Raw genomic sequence first — 16,421 nt, 5'->3', positions numbered from 1 at the left:
CTTTATATAGTTTTAGGCTATAGTAGAGATAACTAATAGAATACTTTTTTTTGTTTTTTAGAAATATAGGATTATATATAAACTTAGAGCTCTTATTACGGATAATTTTAGAATAAATAATACTCTCTATTATACAATCTCCAATTTTATAGCGCTTTTAAATATTAATTAGGATTTATTTAACGAATTTATTATTAGGGGTATATTATTAACCTTACCATTTAGGACTTTCTTTTCTAAGAAGTTATTAATACTTCTATAATTAAGTTATATAAATAAAATAAAATAAACGGAATAGATCTTAATAAGAAGTTTAAAAAAAAGTAGACTATTTAAGTAAGAAAAGTACTTAGAAAGCTCTATAATATTATTATCTATAACCGTACTTTTACGGGTTATACAGCTAAGTTAAAGTAAAGTATTAGAAAGATAACTCCGTTAAACAATTATATAAAATAGAATTTCTAGTTTAACCCTTTTAATATAGCGCTTAAAGTAGAGTTAAAAGTTAATAAGTATATAAAGAAGAACCTAAAAGCTCTTAAGGATACTATACTCTTAATATAGAACTAGGTAAACCTTTATATAATTTATTATTTTCTATCACTTTTTTATTAAGCAAACTAAAAGAAGGTATAGCAAATACTAGCCTTATAAAAGGTTAAAGAGACGTACTAAGCCTAAATATTATATAATTATATTAAAAGTAATCCTCTTTAAGAATAGGAGCCTCTTAATAAGTATAATCGGATTTTAAAAGGGCTTAGAAGTAACGTTAGAGCAGATAAATATAAGTATAATAATTACTATTTTAAAGCATTATATAATATTTAAAGCCAGCTAGCACTTTAGTAGCAGTGCTAGGATTAGCAATAAAAGATATAGCTCCTTCTTTTATAATTTGCAATTAAAATTCTTTTAATTCCTATTATAAGTAATAAGCTAGAGAGGGTATTTTTTTAAAGGACGTTATATGATTATTTAGGAAAGAATATTAAAAGAACTAAGCGTTTAAAAAGCCGGTATAAAAGTAGTATTTTAAAAGGGTAGAATAAAACTCTAGCTTACTGTAACGTGGCCCGCCTCCACGTCGCCATACGGCCAAAAAGACTGAGAGTGCTTGCGAACTTGTCGCAAGCGCGGCGGGACCTAATATATATACTCTTACACTTACACAAGAGCAGTATATAAGGTAATATTTAGGAAGGCTTCTAAAAATAGTCCTTACGGCTTAGAGTTGCTAGTAAGCAACTTTTAACGCTAGGGACGGCAGAAAATAGTAGGATAGGTAGAAATAAGGTGTTATGGGTAAGTTCTGTAATAGCTGTATATATACAGATTAGCGTAAATGCTTAGGCGAGGGTCTTATTAATAAAATAGCTATGGCTTAACGATTATCGCGATTCTACGCACCATTCTTAACGATTACGGTTATTTTATTGATAAGAATCCCGGGATCGTTAAGACCCCTGGTTGCTATATTGTTACCGGCATTTGGCTCCAAATCCCCTGTCGATGTTGGGGCTTGAATCTATTTCATACAAAGCTAACCCATGCCCCATTTTATTTCGCTTCCTTTAGCACTAACCGCAAACTCCTTTTCGCTCCTCCCGACCACATTTCGGACCAGCAGCTGCCGATCAAACAGGTATCAAATTCATCCTTTGTGCCCCTATATCAGCACGACGGCGGAAGATCGAAACATCGAGACTATAGATATCTCCAAGGGTTTGTCCTGGTCCAAGAGGTAGCGAATTCCCAAAGAGGTCTTGCCTCGTGAATGCAATCCGATCGTCGGCGAGATTCTGTGGCGCTGGGAAGATTTCCTAGGACAGTTAGATGGTGATCATTTAGATACAATGGAATAAGAATGATCAAGAGTATACGTGCCTTTCTATTAATTGTAGTGTCGTTGTTGGTATGGAAGGCAACATAGCCTGCGACCCTTGAATTTTGTCTTTTATAGAATTTTGCTTCGATAGCAAGGAGAACTCCATATGCAGTTCCAACCAGCCACTTAGTGATGTCACGATCTAGGGAGGGTCTGCTTTCCGAATAGCCAGTTTCATTCACCCAGATTGGGCAGTACACTGGAGCACCAGGCGCCGGTAGTCGTTCGTCGACGTCCACTTGAAAATCGGGCTCTTTGACTGTTCCGGCATATTCGCCAACGAACTCATAAAACGCTACATATCAGTGATTAGTATATAAGGTTTAGAGCGGTAGACAGGGAGGAAACTTACTGGTCCCGGCGGAGGCGCTGAGTCGAAGCCATTGGTTCTGTGAGATAAAATTATTGATGAACATATCCTTAATGATATCACCGATCGCATGCTGAATGGAATCGTGTAGTCTGGTTGGCATGAAGGCGAGGAGTTTCTCGTCCTCGTAGTTGAATCTGCATAACACTATTCAGTATTGGCATTAATTGTTCACCTTAGGATATTCCATACCGATATTTGAATTCAGAACCCAAAACCGGATCAGAGTGGAGACCCTCGATTAATGGCAGTGCAAAATCCTCAGGCACGTCTGTCAGAACCAAGCAATCACCTTCCAGAAGTTGCTTCTTTGCCTCTCGAAAAAACTTGTGATCTGATTTGGGGCCGTCGGGGATGGAAAGTTTGGATCGAGTGGATGCAGCCATGACTGTAAAGTGAAGCGGTGAAGTTGCAAATTGAGGAGGAAGTTGAATTGTAAACAAGCTGGCCGACAAAGGCAAGAACTCAATGCCGCGAAATCCCGCCAACCGAACTGTTAAGATTCTGGAAGTGAAAACTTCGCAGCTACGCTAAGTGATCTGTTTGCGGTAGTTCTAACAGGTCGCAGACAAATTTGGGTATTATGTGGCTCTTTATATTTCGTGGTCGAAATTAATGAGTCTGACTTTTTCGTCGCCAGCGTGACAAGCTTCAGCCTGGCGATAGTTTGGAGGCTGGTAAAATACGCCTTACCCGTTTAGGCAGCTGCCGGGGCTAGCAAAGGCTCTTCACACCACTCATCTAGGGACCGTACAGTCGCTTCAGAAAAGGATGGTAAAATGTCAGAAACTGTAACCGACTACCGGTACCAAAGCTTGCGCTACCTTATGACTCACCACCCTATTTCCTGCCATCGCATGTCTCACTACTTATTTCCATTACCCTATTTCTATTACCTATCACCGACTAGCGACGTTGTCTACAGTGGCGATTGTGGATCATTGTCGTTATCTTCTTGCCACCTACGTCGTGTATATATAGAGACTTTAGAGCTACATTTACAATGAAGTCGCTCGTTCAATTCCCCACACTGCAAAAGCTTACAGAAACCATAACCGACTACAAATTTACCGAATCCTTACCTGTTTAAACCACTTTTCTGTACTCACGCATGACACCACCCATCCTCCATACTAATAGCTTATATAAATATTTCAAACAAAACTACCCACATTTCTGCTTGTCTCCAAGACCAGGCCGCCTGGCAGAGCGTTAAGCCTGGGGCATTCACTGCTAACCCTGTGGCGTTAAGCGGAGGTAAGCCACCTGCAGAGCTTAATTCCGCACTGTCGCTTGGGGTGTGGCCAACTCTGCTCCGCTCAAAGTAACCGGCGTCGGACCTTGTCAACAGCATCCCCTGGACGTTATGCGGAGTAACCGTCAGTTATCTCCGGCCCAAGAAACAGCTTTCCCTTTCGTACCTACCTTATCACCATGGATGGGCAAACGGGCAATAGGACATTGAAAACTGTCTAAAATGTCCGACGAGAATATGCATCCCTTAGGCTGTGGAAAACGCCAAATTAGCGCTAACAAGGATCTTGGCCAATCAATCTGGCCGCCTGCTAGTGAACACGATATAAAGAGGCGGGGCGGGTCAGTGACAGAATGCTTCAGTTCAGGATAAGCAATTTAAGTCACTTAACAAACGAGACACAGAAGACAACGACTCGGCGAATTGAGAGTAAATAACAGAAATGACGTCCCTAAAGGTTGTTCTCGTCACCGGCGGCAATAATGGCATCGGCTACGAGACCGTCAAGGCACTTCTGCAGTCTGACAAGGCCTACCACGTTCTTCTCGGCAGTCGTTCTCTAGAGAAGGCTAAACTTGCGATCGAGACCCTCTACAAGGAATGTCCAGAGTCGACCAACACCGTTGAAGCAGTCCAAGTCGATCTCACTAGTGACCAGTCGATCGAGAAGGCTTTCGAGCAAGTTAAGGCCAGTCCAGGGCACATCGACACCCTTATCAACAATGCTGGTATGCACACCTCCCTATATTACATGACATTCCACGCAAACTAACATCTCTCAGGGGCCGCCTTCGACCCCGAATTCGTCGCCGGCAGAATCTCTCTCCGCGACTGCTTCACCAAGGCCTACGACGTGAACGTTGCCGGCACACAGGTCATGACCTGGACATTCATGCCGCTTTTGCTCAAGTCGGCCGACCCCCGCCTGATCTTCGTGGCCGGTCTCTCCCAAATCACGCTGGCAAGCGAGGCGTACTTCCCCACGCCGCCTCAGCCGGCCGGGTGGCCTAAGAAAGTGGACTTCGAGACGATTGCATACCGCTGCAGCAAGACGGCACTCAACATGATGATGCTGGACTGGAACCACAAGCTGAAAGAGGATGGGGTGAAGGTCTGGGGTGTCGGGCCCGGGTTCCTGGCTACTGGTCTGGGAAACATACGGGAGAAGGTGAAGGAGATGGGGGGTGGTCATCCGAGCATTGGTGGGAAGCTGCTCAAGAGTGTTGTAGAGGGGGAGAGGGATACTGACGTGGGAAAGATTGTTAACAAGAACGGGATTACGCCATTTTAAGTGGAACAAGACGGATTATCAGTATGAGTTCCTTAGGATGAAGTAGGGAATGTTTGAACAGTATACTCTTATTGTAACCTTACCAAGTAAGAGCCACTTTCTCATGGTCCCGTATCTGTATGACAAGCACCATTCCGTTGCCAGTCACTGCATCCATGACCCGTCTCTGAGCCGCTTCAGTGCTTTAATCAATATTCAATACCAATATAAGGGTGTATTGATATTAATATTGAACGCGCCTTCGGTATTAATATTATACTAAATATTGAACCTAGGTAGGTCTCATGCAGAGTCTTGGCTCGTATTTTAGGTTAAATTTAGGCTCTAAATTAATGAAATTAGGCACGGGGCTTTAAAGGTCGATTAATCTTTTATAGCTACTTCTAAATATCACGACCTTTGGCTTGTTGTTATAGTCATCGACTGTGTTAACCATCCTCCGCCGTCCTGCGAGACCTTATCTATTAATTATGCAGCCACTATTTTACTACCTACTGTAATATTACTACGTGGCTAGCTCTTCAAACACTCCGTGCGCTTAATATTTGTACTTCTTAGTAATATACGGCTATAATATTATTCGCCGAGTACCTAAGTGTAAGGGATATTATTGCGGTTACCTTGGGTTGCCCTCAGGACAACCCCCGGACACCCCTTGTCTCAATGCTCTTACCTCAGCAAGCTCAGACGTGATTCCGTTGGTGTTATCTCAGTAAGCGACTCAGACGGCAAACGAGACAGTAAATCTCACCAGTACTTAATTAGTATAGCTTTATATAAAACCCCTACTAGCGTTATATAACCCCTATAATTATAAGCGCTGTCTTATTTACCGTCTAAGGGCCTTTAGTGCGAAAATATATGAAGGTCTACTTATTAATTAAACGCGACACTGCTAAAGAGCGATATATCTCTACCAGTTAACCAGTTAATCACTTTAAAAGGTAATTAATTATATTTTAAGGGTTACTTTATTTATCTATATACTTATTTATGTATTTTAGCTAATATAAAGTTCTAAAATTATAGGTTAAAATTTTTTTGCGAGTCTTGTTAGGTCTACTTGCAAATTCTCTTTAGATGCCTTAAAACAAGCGGTATTACTAACAGTAATGTGGCGACTTACGCTATTTAACTCCTCTAGCCTCTTTAACTCCTTCTACGGCCTAGTTATATACTGCCTAAATAAAATATATACTAACTTTAACTATCTTATAGCTCTAAAGGCTTATATTAAATAGTTCCGAACCCTAGAATATAAAGCATTAGACGGAAATACTTACCTATACTATATACCAACTCCTTAGGGAAAAAAATCCCTATACTTAATAGGTTAGGGCGCTTTACCAACTAGTTTATAAAATAGGAGATACTATACTTATTATAAAAACTGGCTTTAGTAAAAGTATTATATTCTATACTTTCTTAGTCTTAACTAGCCAAATTATAATATAGCTTATCCTATTAAGTAAGCTAGGGGGGGAATAGGTTAAGTTAATTTATTAATACCCCAGTATAAACCTATGTTTAATATTAGCGAATATAAAATTCCAGAACCCTTAACTGCTTAAGGATATTAAGAATGGTATATATACCTATATACTACTTAGGCTAGAGTAAGTTTTAAAAGATCCTATAAGATCTATCCTTCTAGTATTAAGTTAGACTAGTGGCTATTAATAAATGTTATATACTCTACTAGTAGAAGAAGTTTTAGAGTAACTTTATCTTAATCTATAAGCTACGCCAGTCTCTCCTATTAAGTGTTGTTTTCTTTAGCTACTTTATAACTATAGATATTAAGACGGAGCAAGTAGTAAAAAAAAGTAGTAGGTTTTAGCCAGAGGGAACTAAACTAAGTATATTAGAGATTATCCGCACGTTTATTAACTAACTAGATATTTTAATTTATATACTTCTGATACTAAAAGGAAAAATAAACTACTATAAGCAGTTATACTTCTTACTTAACTAAGCAGTTAATTCTTTAGGCGGTAGCTTAACCCCTTAGAAAATACTAAAAATAATTATATTTTTAACGGTAGAAGACGTATTACGGCAGTCTTTTAGTACCTGAAGGAGTCTCTTATCTAAAAGGGCTACTTAGCGCGTCTTATAAACTAGATAATTAGGATATATATATCTTATATAGCAAAGTATAATTAGGATAGAATATATAATATTTTCCGCAGTAAGCAGTTAGATATTTAAATTATAATAGCCATAACTACTCTTAGGATAGGTATGGATATCCTAGATATTTATATAGTTATCTAATAAAATTTCCTAATTATAGATAATATTGGAGATCTATAGTAGAGGTTTAGTTATATAATAAGGAGTCGCAATAAAACTAAAGTAGCTGTATTCTTTATACTGTAGTAAGCGTTTAATTAGTTAGGATATTAAAAGAAGTTAAATATAAGAAGAAGTTACCAATTAAATAATATTTAAGCCAAAACATAGACGTAATATACTCTTATATAATCGCTAGGTGAGTTAGTTATAGTAATTATTTTCTTAAAAAAGCAGTCGCGAGTCTAATTTAGATTATAATGGTAACTTATTAAACTAGTACCCTTATTTAAACCAGGAACTTAACGGTATAACTACTAACTAGTTAACTAATAAGAATAAAGTTCGTCCTTAGATAAAACAGGAGATTAAAAATAGGGACTCTATAAGCGACTATTAAAGGGCTATACTAAACAGTAACTGCTACTATAAATACCTACTTAAGTTTCTTTAGGAGGATAAATATAATCCTAAAATATAAACTCCAAAGGCACTATAAAAGAGTTGTTGCAACGGTATAGATTATAACCACTACGCCGACTACTCCTGTCTCCTTTTAAAAACTAACTTTAGGCTTAAAGTAAGGTATTACTCTTTAATAGCTAGTTAAGTGGTATTAAGTATAAGTGGATAAGTTGGTCCTAATAGAAGAGAGATTTACTCTAATACCTTCTTTATATTTCTTACCTAGTTACTACTGGTAGGTAATTACACGCGCCTTTAATAAGGTTACCTTAGCTACTAAGTTTCCAATATAAACTATAGAAGATCTCTATAAGCATTTCTTATTAGATAAATAGAAGTATACTATAGCTTAGGGAAAGCAGCTAGTTTAGTTCCTTTACTAAAATATAGACAGTATACTAGCTAAGTAGTTAAAGTCTAAAAACCCTAAGAAACTAATATCTAGCACTAGTAACTTATTACCTATAGCTAGTAGCACTAGTAATAGTAAGCTTATAGCCAATAAATAAAGGGTATAGGTTGTAGAAAGATAAACTAAGATTAATAATAAAACTACTTTACTAGTTATATTATAGTAAAAGAAGCTTATAGAGAATTATATACGCTTATTTAGCTTAGTATTAAAATCCCCTTTCTTAATAGTAGTGCCATCTTTAGCTAGAGGAGTTACTCTATCTCCCTTTAACCAGTATAGTATACTATTCCCTCTACTATAGTATAACCAGTCGCTAGAACGAGGTTATAGTAGTTTACACTAGTTATAGTAGTAAGAAATTAAATATAAGTAGTTGCAGGAACTAGAATTGTAGAGTAGTAAAAGCGTAGTACTAGAGACTAAACTGCTAGTGTTAAAGACTTAACTAATAGTACTGGAGACTTAACTTATAGACTTGCAGACTACTTTATTAACTAATAGTATAAAGCCTAGCCTAAAACTACCTATAGCTCCTAGTAATAGAACCTATAAAGGTAGGAAAAAAAGGGTAAGAGCTGTAGATTCTACTGCTAATAATGTAACGGAACCTTATAGTAAGAACTACGGTGGGTCCTATTATTGGGCTAGGTGTGTAGGAAATGTAAGTACAAAAGTTAACAACGTAATAACAACTAGTGGAGTGGTTGCCTAATAGATTAACTCCAATTATATTCTAAAAATCACTATAAGGAAGGAACTATCTAGGTAGGGACTAAGGGACCTTAAATACACAACCGTACTCCTATAAAATCCTTCTTATATATAATATACGTCTTATATATAAGGTATATAAGTTCCTCTTATTTCTCTTATTTAATACGTAGCATATTATATAACCTTAGTTACTATTCCTTGTTATATAGTTCTACCGGCTCTATCCTAGACTATACCTAAATTAACTAACTAGCTTCTTCTGTCTCTTCTCTAAGTAGTTATAATATTATACTTAAAGCGTCCATAACACTATCTCCTTTCTCTTTATCTTTATCCTTAAAGATTTAAAATATCTCTAAGTTATTTACTAGAGGTAACGTAGTTGGCGGGCTAGTGGCCCACGCGGGCTAGTGGCCCACCTCAAAACCCAACCAAAAATTAGATAATTCATACCTTAATATCTTAACAACCACTTAATAATAATTTCTAATAATTTATATTTTGACTTTTATATACACTTTGTAGCTTCTATTAAAGTTATATAGTAAATAGTTTAGTAGTTTTTAAGATATAGTAATTTAGCCTTATTTTAGCCCCCAAAATTTAATATATTAAAAACTACTAAACTAATTACTATGCAACTTTAATAGAAGCTGTAAAGTGTATATAAAAGTCCAAATCCAAATTATTAGAATTTATTATTAAGTGGTTGTTAAGATATTAAGGTATAAATTTGGTAAGTTTTAAGGTGGGCCACTAGTCCGCGTAGGCCACTAGCCCGCCGACTACGTTATAATATCCGTCTAATTAATTTAGTTAATATTATTGCTTATTATACCTAAAGTAATTTCTTCTTTATACGCCCAACGTCGTGCTTACACTATTGCTGTAATACTATCTCTTAGTAAGATTATGCCGTCTCCATGTTCTCGTTATTTAAAAAAGGGGTTAGTTTATATTACGTTGGCAAACCTATCTTCGCGACAACTATCCTCTTACTTAAAGTGTACTAAAGCGAATATTTATTTGTCCTATGACGTTTGCTCTATATCTAATGCTAAATATACATAACCTATTACTCTTAATAGTTGTCTAGTTCCCTAATTAACTTATCTTAGGGTCTTATATTTAATCTGCTGCTACATAGCTAGATAGTAAACTGTCTTAAGCCCTTATAAAGTTAGAATATTCTTATAATACGGAACAGAAGGCCCTAGATACTTATATCGCGGCATTTACTTATTTACTCTATCTTAAAAAGGTATATAAAAAGGTTTGTTTTAAGGAGTAGAAACTTATAGAATAAGGTTTATAGAAACTTGGCAATAAAAGAATGGATTCTCTTCTAATAGAGAAGGAAATAGATCTAAGTAGCTTAGTAACTGCTCTTCTTAGGTCCCCCTTAGGTAACTTATTCTTTAGCGATCCTTTTTTATTAATACTACCTAACCTAATTTCTTTTAATACTTCTATACCTTTTCTATAGCGTTTTTTAGATTCTCTAGTAGCTCCTAAGTAGTCTTAGTGTAGCTTATCCACTTAACCTTATACTATATTTCGTTGTTAATATCCTTATAATTAACAATCTTCGAAACTTACTATTTGTCTTCTTCCTATCCTCTATATATATCTGCTTTATAAACCAGGAGCTTAATATTCCTATATACTGGCTCTAGCATTACAATATACTATATAGGGTAGATCTTTATTTTAGCTAGTAGGTTTAACTTAAATATAACCGGTAAAATCCTTTATATAATTTTAAAAGGTCCTAGTCTAACGTAGTCTAACTTCTTACTTAGTTGTTAACTTTTAAAAATTTTATATAGTAGCTATACTCTATCTCCCTCCTTAAGATCTAGTTCCTTAGATCTCTTAGCATTATAGTACCTTTTTATTCTCTCTTATACTTTCTTTACTAATTCTATAAGGTCTATATAAAGATTTATTAACGTCTTTATTCTTTCTTTAGCTATACTACTTNTTTTCNTTACTTNNNNTAGTAATAACNATNTTCTNNGCTTATATCNNTAATTTGCCTTAAATAGTAATATACCTATTCCTTCTTAAGGTGTTATATTATATGCAAACTATATAACTAGTAATAACAATACCTAATTATTCTATGTATAATTAATATAATGCCTTAAATACTATTCTAGCGTCTAATTTAATCTTTCCGTTTAACTATCTGTCTGCGGATAATATGTGGTAGAAGTTACTACTCTAACTCCTTACTCCGCTAAGAATACCTCCTAAAATACTACTATAAATCTTAGATCTTTATCTAATATAATTTTACTTAGTGCTCTATGTCTTATAAATACTTCTTTAATATAGATTCTAGCGATATCTTCTGCTAATATTTCTTCTATATATGCTATAAAGTATCCCCACTTTATAAGCTTGTCTACTATTACTAAAATTATATTATAATCTTATCCAGTAATAGGATCTCTTAACTTTAGTAACTTAATAATAAAGTCCTATAATATAACCTTCTATAGTCTCTTTAGTATTTTAATAGATTATAGCCCTTTATATAGCTTATACCTCGTTAGTTTATTCCTTTAGTAATCTAGATATTCCTTTATAACCCTTTTAGCTATTCTCTAAATTCTATTAATAATATACTCCTCCTAGAGTCTTAACACTAAGCCTATAGCTCTATTATATCCTTAAGTTAATCCCCTATAGAATTCTTTTATAAATTACTCTGCTATGCTTCTTAGGATATACTTTACTTCTTAATTTTTATATATATATCCGTCTATAGATCTTCTAGCTGTGCTTCTAGAATTCTTTATACTTAAAAGCTTTTTAGTATCTCGTAAACTTTCTCTAATTTATTACTCTCTTAAGTTGCTATAATTTTTGGATAATTATACCTAATTAATCCATCTATATCTTTTCGCAGTAAAGCCCCTAATAGCTTTTTGTTGTTTTGTAGTTTAGCTTTATAGCTTAGAGTATCTACCCGCGTATTATCTATACCCTTAGTATACTAAATCTTAAAATAGTATTCTATAAGTATCTCTACCTATCTAACCTATCTTTAGTTAAGTTCCTTTATTATTAGGAATCCTATTAGGTTCTTATAATCCGTTTTAACTATAAATAGTTTCTTTATACCTTATAAGAATACTCTTTATTTCTTTAATACTATAACTATATTTAATAACTCCTTATTATAGATGTTATAGTTTAACTCTAGTAGTGTTATCTTTTAACTATAGTATACTACTAGGTGCTATCTATTTTAATATTTCTATATAAAGTATACCCCTAATATATAGTCTAATGCATCTATCTTTATAACCGTCTTTAGACCTAGTTAATAGATTTTAAGAACTAGCTCCTAGGTAAATAACTCTTTAATTTTTTTAAAGAGTTCCCGCTATTCCTATCCCTATACCTATAGTTTTTCTTTCTTTATTAATTGCGTAAGTGGCTTAATATCCTTTAACTACTATGCTATAAACCTTCTACAGTAATTGCAAAACCCTAAAAATAATCTTAACTATATAATATTCTCTAGTTCTTACTAATTTACTATAGCCTCGATCTTCTTTAGATCTATACTAAATTAGCCTAGTTTAATAATAAATCTAATAAAATTAGTCTTTCTGGTAAAGAACTCGTATTTTTTAATTACTACTAGCATTTGTTTTTCTTATAGTCTCCTTAAAACCCATTTAATATATTCCCCGTATTCTTCCTTAGTTATTAAGTAGATAATAATATCGTTAAGGTATACTATAATAAATTCATCTAAGTGTTCTCCTAATATATTATTAATACGCTTTTAGAACATTACTAGTGCGTTTATAAGCCCGAATTGCATAACTAATAGTTTATATAGTCCTTCCTTTAACATAAAGGCTGCCTTTTATTTATTGCCTTTCTTAATTCTAATCTAATGGTACGCCTATTTTAGATATATCTTTATAAAGATTTATGCGTTATCTATCTAATCTTAAATTTTGCTAAATAAGGGTAAAGAATACCTATCCTTTTAAGTAATGCTATTTAACTGTCTATAGTTAATGCATAGCCTAAGTTTTCCGTTCTTTTTTGGTATAAATAGTACTAGATAACCTGCTAATAACTACAATGGTTTAATATATCCCTTTTATAAGTTTTCCTAGATAAACTCTTTAAGTGCGCTCGCCTCCTCTTAAGTAAGCTTATAGGTTAAAAAGAACCTTAGACTTATTCCTGGTTCTAACTCTATCTTATAGTCCTATACTATATAATCTGCTAGCTTTTTACTTTTTAGGCTCTATGGTTTTTTGCTATACTTATAGTATCTTTTTAGTATATAACTTAGGCTTCGCTTAGTCTCTTTATATATCGCTCTAACTTAATATTATACTAACTTAGTTTACTATTATATCTTATATTATTAAGTATCTCTAATATTAACTTAACCTGTAATCCAATTAATTTTTAGATTATATTTCTGTAACTAAGGTATTCATAGTACCGCCTTATCCCGTCCTAATAGTAGGATATTAAAAAATATCTTAATTTGTCTTTCTTTAACAGTTATTTAAATAGATCCTATTTTAAGGTTAATAATGCCTCCTCTATAGGCTATTAAGTCTCCTAAAATTATAATTAATAGGTAAGGTTATTCCTTCTATCTATAAGGTAACCCTATTTTTTTAACTGCTACTAGTAAGATATAGTTCTATATTACTTTACTATCTATTAGTGCTTTAAACAGCTAATCTTACCACTTAACTTATAAATTTAGATATCGTCCTTAAATTTCCTTAAGGGTTTAAGGCTCTACTACTAGCTCCCTCTAATCCTATAGGCCTCTACTTTTTTTTAATTATTGGCTGTTTAATCCTATTATACTTAGCTTACTCTTTAGCTAATGCCTAGTTCGCTTTTTATTTTTAATATACTATAAATATATATTCTTTGGGTATTCCTACCACTATTATCTATCTAAGCATTCTCCCGTAAGGAATCTTTCTGGTTAAAGTATTAAGTCTCCTAACTCTTAAACTTCTGCTAAATGCCATCTATATATATATTTAGTATTCCTATACTATCGCTTGTTTAGCGCCTAATATATCCTTATAGGGTACTTCCAATTCTTTTTTTTTAGGTTTTTGTGCATTTTGTATATATCGTCCATATATATAATCCATAATAGCGTATAGTATATTAGGTGCTTTAGGTTAACTTTTAACTCGTCTTTATTTTTAAGTTTAAACCTTTATTATATTAATCTAAATATTATAACTTTATTTATAGGTACTAAGATACGTCTCTTACTTTTCTAATTCTCTAATTATTTCTCTAGATCCTTTAATATTATAATTAAGGCTCCTTTAATATAAGTTATAGCCTTCTCTATAATTGGGTGGTTTTAAATAACTCGTTTATCTAACTATATATAGAAATCCTCCCACTTATCGTTATATCGCTATCTATACTACTTTTAGTATAGCTATTAAAGTATATACAGCTTATCCGTAAGGAAGTATCTTCTTATTACTGCGTTATAACAGCCCTTTATATGTCGTTCTTTAAACCTAGTAGGGATTCCTAGATCCTTTTTATTTTCCAGTTTAGTAAACTACTTAGCTCTTAGTGTGCCTACTCTAGGCCTATTAGTAATTCTTTATATAGGTACTCTATCCCTTATATAACCTAATATACTAAATCTCTTATCTAGTTTTTGTTCTTGCTATACGATAATTCTTTACCTAAACTCTTCTATGGTTTCTTTTAGTTTGCGTTTTATAGATAAATCCTTAAAGTCTTCTTACTTCTTAATCTCAGTATTATTATTTTAATCTTGTTACTGAGCCTTGATCGCAATTTCTTTAATAGTCCTTATTCTGTTACTAAAATCTTAGTCCTATAAGATTCTTAATCCTAAGCTTGCTTCTATTTTAAGCTTTACTTCTACCTTAGTTTAACTAGGCTTTTGTGGCGTTCTTATCTCGTCTTAAGAGTCTTAAATCTCACTCATCTTATCTTAAAAGTCTTGTGTCCTTAGGAAGCTTCATCCTAAGCTTATTTATATATCGCTAAACTAAGCCATTACTCTACTCTATTGGTTATTATCTATTATAGGTCCTTAAGCTTACCTTATCTTATCTTAAAAGTCTTAAGCCTTTGGCCTTTTGCCTTTATTAAGTGCCGAAATAGTTTATTATTCTACTTCCCTTACATCTTATAAAGCGATAGATATTGTGTCTAGTAGGGTCTTAATCCCTACTAATATTCCCTATTTTATAGTGGAATTATCCTCTACCTCTTATATAATATCTTTAAGGCCTATATACTCCTAGTAAGCTACTTTTATTACCTTATTATTATGGAATGTTTTGCCTATATTAAATTTATCGTCCTTAATGTCCGATCTATAAACTAGTTTATTAGTTCCTCTAAACTCTAGTGTTTTTAGATCCTATAGCCAATAGCTTAAGCTATACTTAGCGTCCTTATAAATTCTGCATGCGTTATTATAATAAAACGCAAAACTTTTAATTAAATATTCTTTTGTTTCTTATAGTATATTATTATCCCTTTATACGTATATATCGTCTGCTAGTCTTGTTTATTACGGACGCTTTAAGTACAATGTTATGACTACTTGGGGAAGAGTTAGAAGAAGCTAGTTGGTTAATAAGAGCATAGTCTAGGATGGAACCGGTAGAACTATATGACGAGGAATAGTAGCCGAGGTCACATAATGTGATCTATATAATCTGTGTAATCTGTGTAATCTATAATAGAGTAAATAAAATACACGTACATTACGTACAAGAAGGATTTTATAGGAGTACGGTTGTATATTTAAGGACCCTTAGTCCCTACCTAGATAGTTCCTTCCTTATAGTAATTCTTAGAATATAATTAGAGTTAATCTATTAGGCAACTACTCTACTAGTTATTATTATATTGTCGACTCTATACTTGCATTTCCTACACACCTAGCCTAATAATAGGACCCACCGTAGTTCCTACTATAAGGTTCCGTTACACAATTACTACCTAATTATGGTATTAATATAGAAAGTTAGACAATATGCTACTAAAAGCAGCCACTATAACGCTATTAATAGCGGTAACTACTTTAAGGTTAGGTAACGACACTAGTATAGTAGATACTAACTTATAGCAACCTGTAATGGTTGGATAGCTATAAGAGATAGTTAACTAGTTAATAGAAAATAATGTAATATTAGAAAATAGGATTAACGGGATAGGCGTAGTAAAGGTTAAGTTATTATTAATCGAAAGGTACTTAGGAGAGAGATTAAAGCTTAAAGGATTCTTTACGTAAATATATTTTAAGGTAGTATAGGAAGGAGCAAAGCTAGTAATACCTATGGATTAAATAGCATACGTAGGATTGTTCTTAATAGGAAGAGTACTTAAGTAGTTCGAGCCTTACCTTATAGAAATCTAGGTAAACGGTATAATAACCACTAACTAAGAGGTACGGTTTATGTTTTTAAGCTAGAATGGATTTGTAGAGCGACTTATATAAATGTTTGGAGACCTAGAGGCAGTAACTATAGCGGAAAGAAAACTCTAAGATATTATATAATAAACCTTAGCAATTAAGTATATAACGTAGTTCTAGACGTTAGCAACGTAAGTAAAGTAGAATAATAGGGCGCTTATAGCACAGTATAAATAGGGACTTAAGGCTAAAGTCTAGGACGTAATTATTCTAATAGAAGATACGGA

The 16,421-nt window shown here is 33.6% G+C and overlaps 2 protein-coding genes across 2 annotated transcripts; one reads left to right on the top strand and one right to left on the bottom strand.

Annotated features, from left to right (window-relative positions):
* Positions 1-1,413: 1,413 nt before the first annotated feature.
* On the bottom strand, positions 1,414-2,892 carry K441DRAFT_660247 (uncharacterized protein). Its single transcript, XM_067648676.1, has 4 exons — positions 2,454-2,892; positions 2,244-2,398; positions 1,891-2,186; positions 1,414-1,826 (listed from the first exon to the last, which is right to left on the bottom strand). The coding sequence occupies exons 1-4, from the start codon at positions 2,645-2,647 to the stop codon at positions 1,641-1,643; spliced, it is 831 nt and encodes a 276-aa protein (XP_067503888.1). The 5' UTR covers positions 2,648-2,892; the 3' UTR covers positions 1,414-1,640.
* Positions 2,893-3,958: 1,066 nt separating this feature from the next.
* K441DRAFT_687297 (NAD(P)-binding protein) lies at positions 3,959-4,807 on the top strand (the record flags this gene model as incomplete). The annotated part of the gene is made up of 2 exons (XM_067652082.1): positions 3,959-4,244; positions 4,299-4,807. 2 exons carry the CDS (start codon positions 3,959-3,961, stop codon positions 4,805-4,807), a joined length of 795 nt encoding a protein of 264 aa, XP_067503887.1.
* Between the last annotated feature and the right edge of the window lie 11,614 nt (positions 4,808-16,421).

The sequence above is a fragment of the Cenococcum geophilum genome (assembly GCF_001692895.1).
Source record: "Cenococcum geophilum 1.58 unplaced genomic scaffold K441scaffold_22, whole genome shotgun sequence".
Lineage (NCBI taxonomy): Eukaryota > Fungi > Ascomycota > Dothideomycetes > Gloniales > Gloniaceae > Cenococcum > Cenococcum geophilum.
This window is presented reverse-complemented; position numbering and strand designations above follow the sequence as displayed.

Excerpts from the sequence above, each read along its gene's own strand:
- K441DRAFT_660247 (XM_067648676.1), bottom strand. The coding sequence starts at position 2,647 with ATGGCTGCATCCACTCGATCCAAACTTTCCATCCCCGACGGCCCCAAA. Across the intron at positions 2,399-2,453 it reads GGTTCTGAATTCAAATATCG|ATTCAACTACGAGGACGAGA; the intron begins GTATGGAATATC and ends AGTGTTATGCAG. Across the intron at positions 2,187-2,243 it reads CAGCGCCTCCGCCGGGACCA|CGTTTTATGAGTTCGTTGGC; the intron begins GTAAGTTTCCTC and ends ACTGATATGTAG.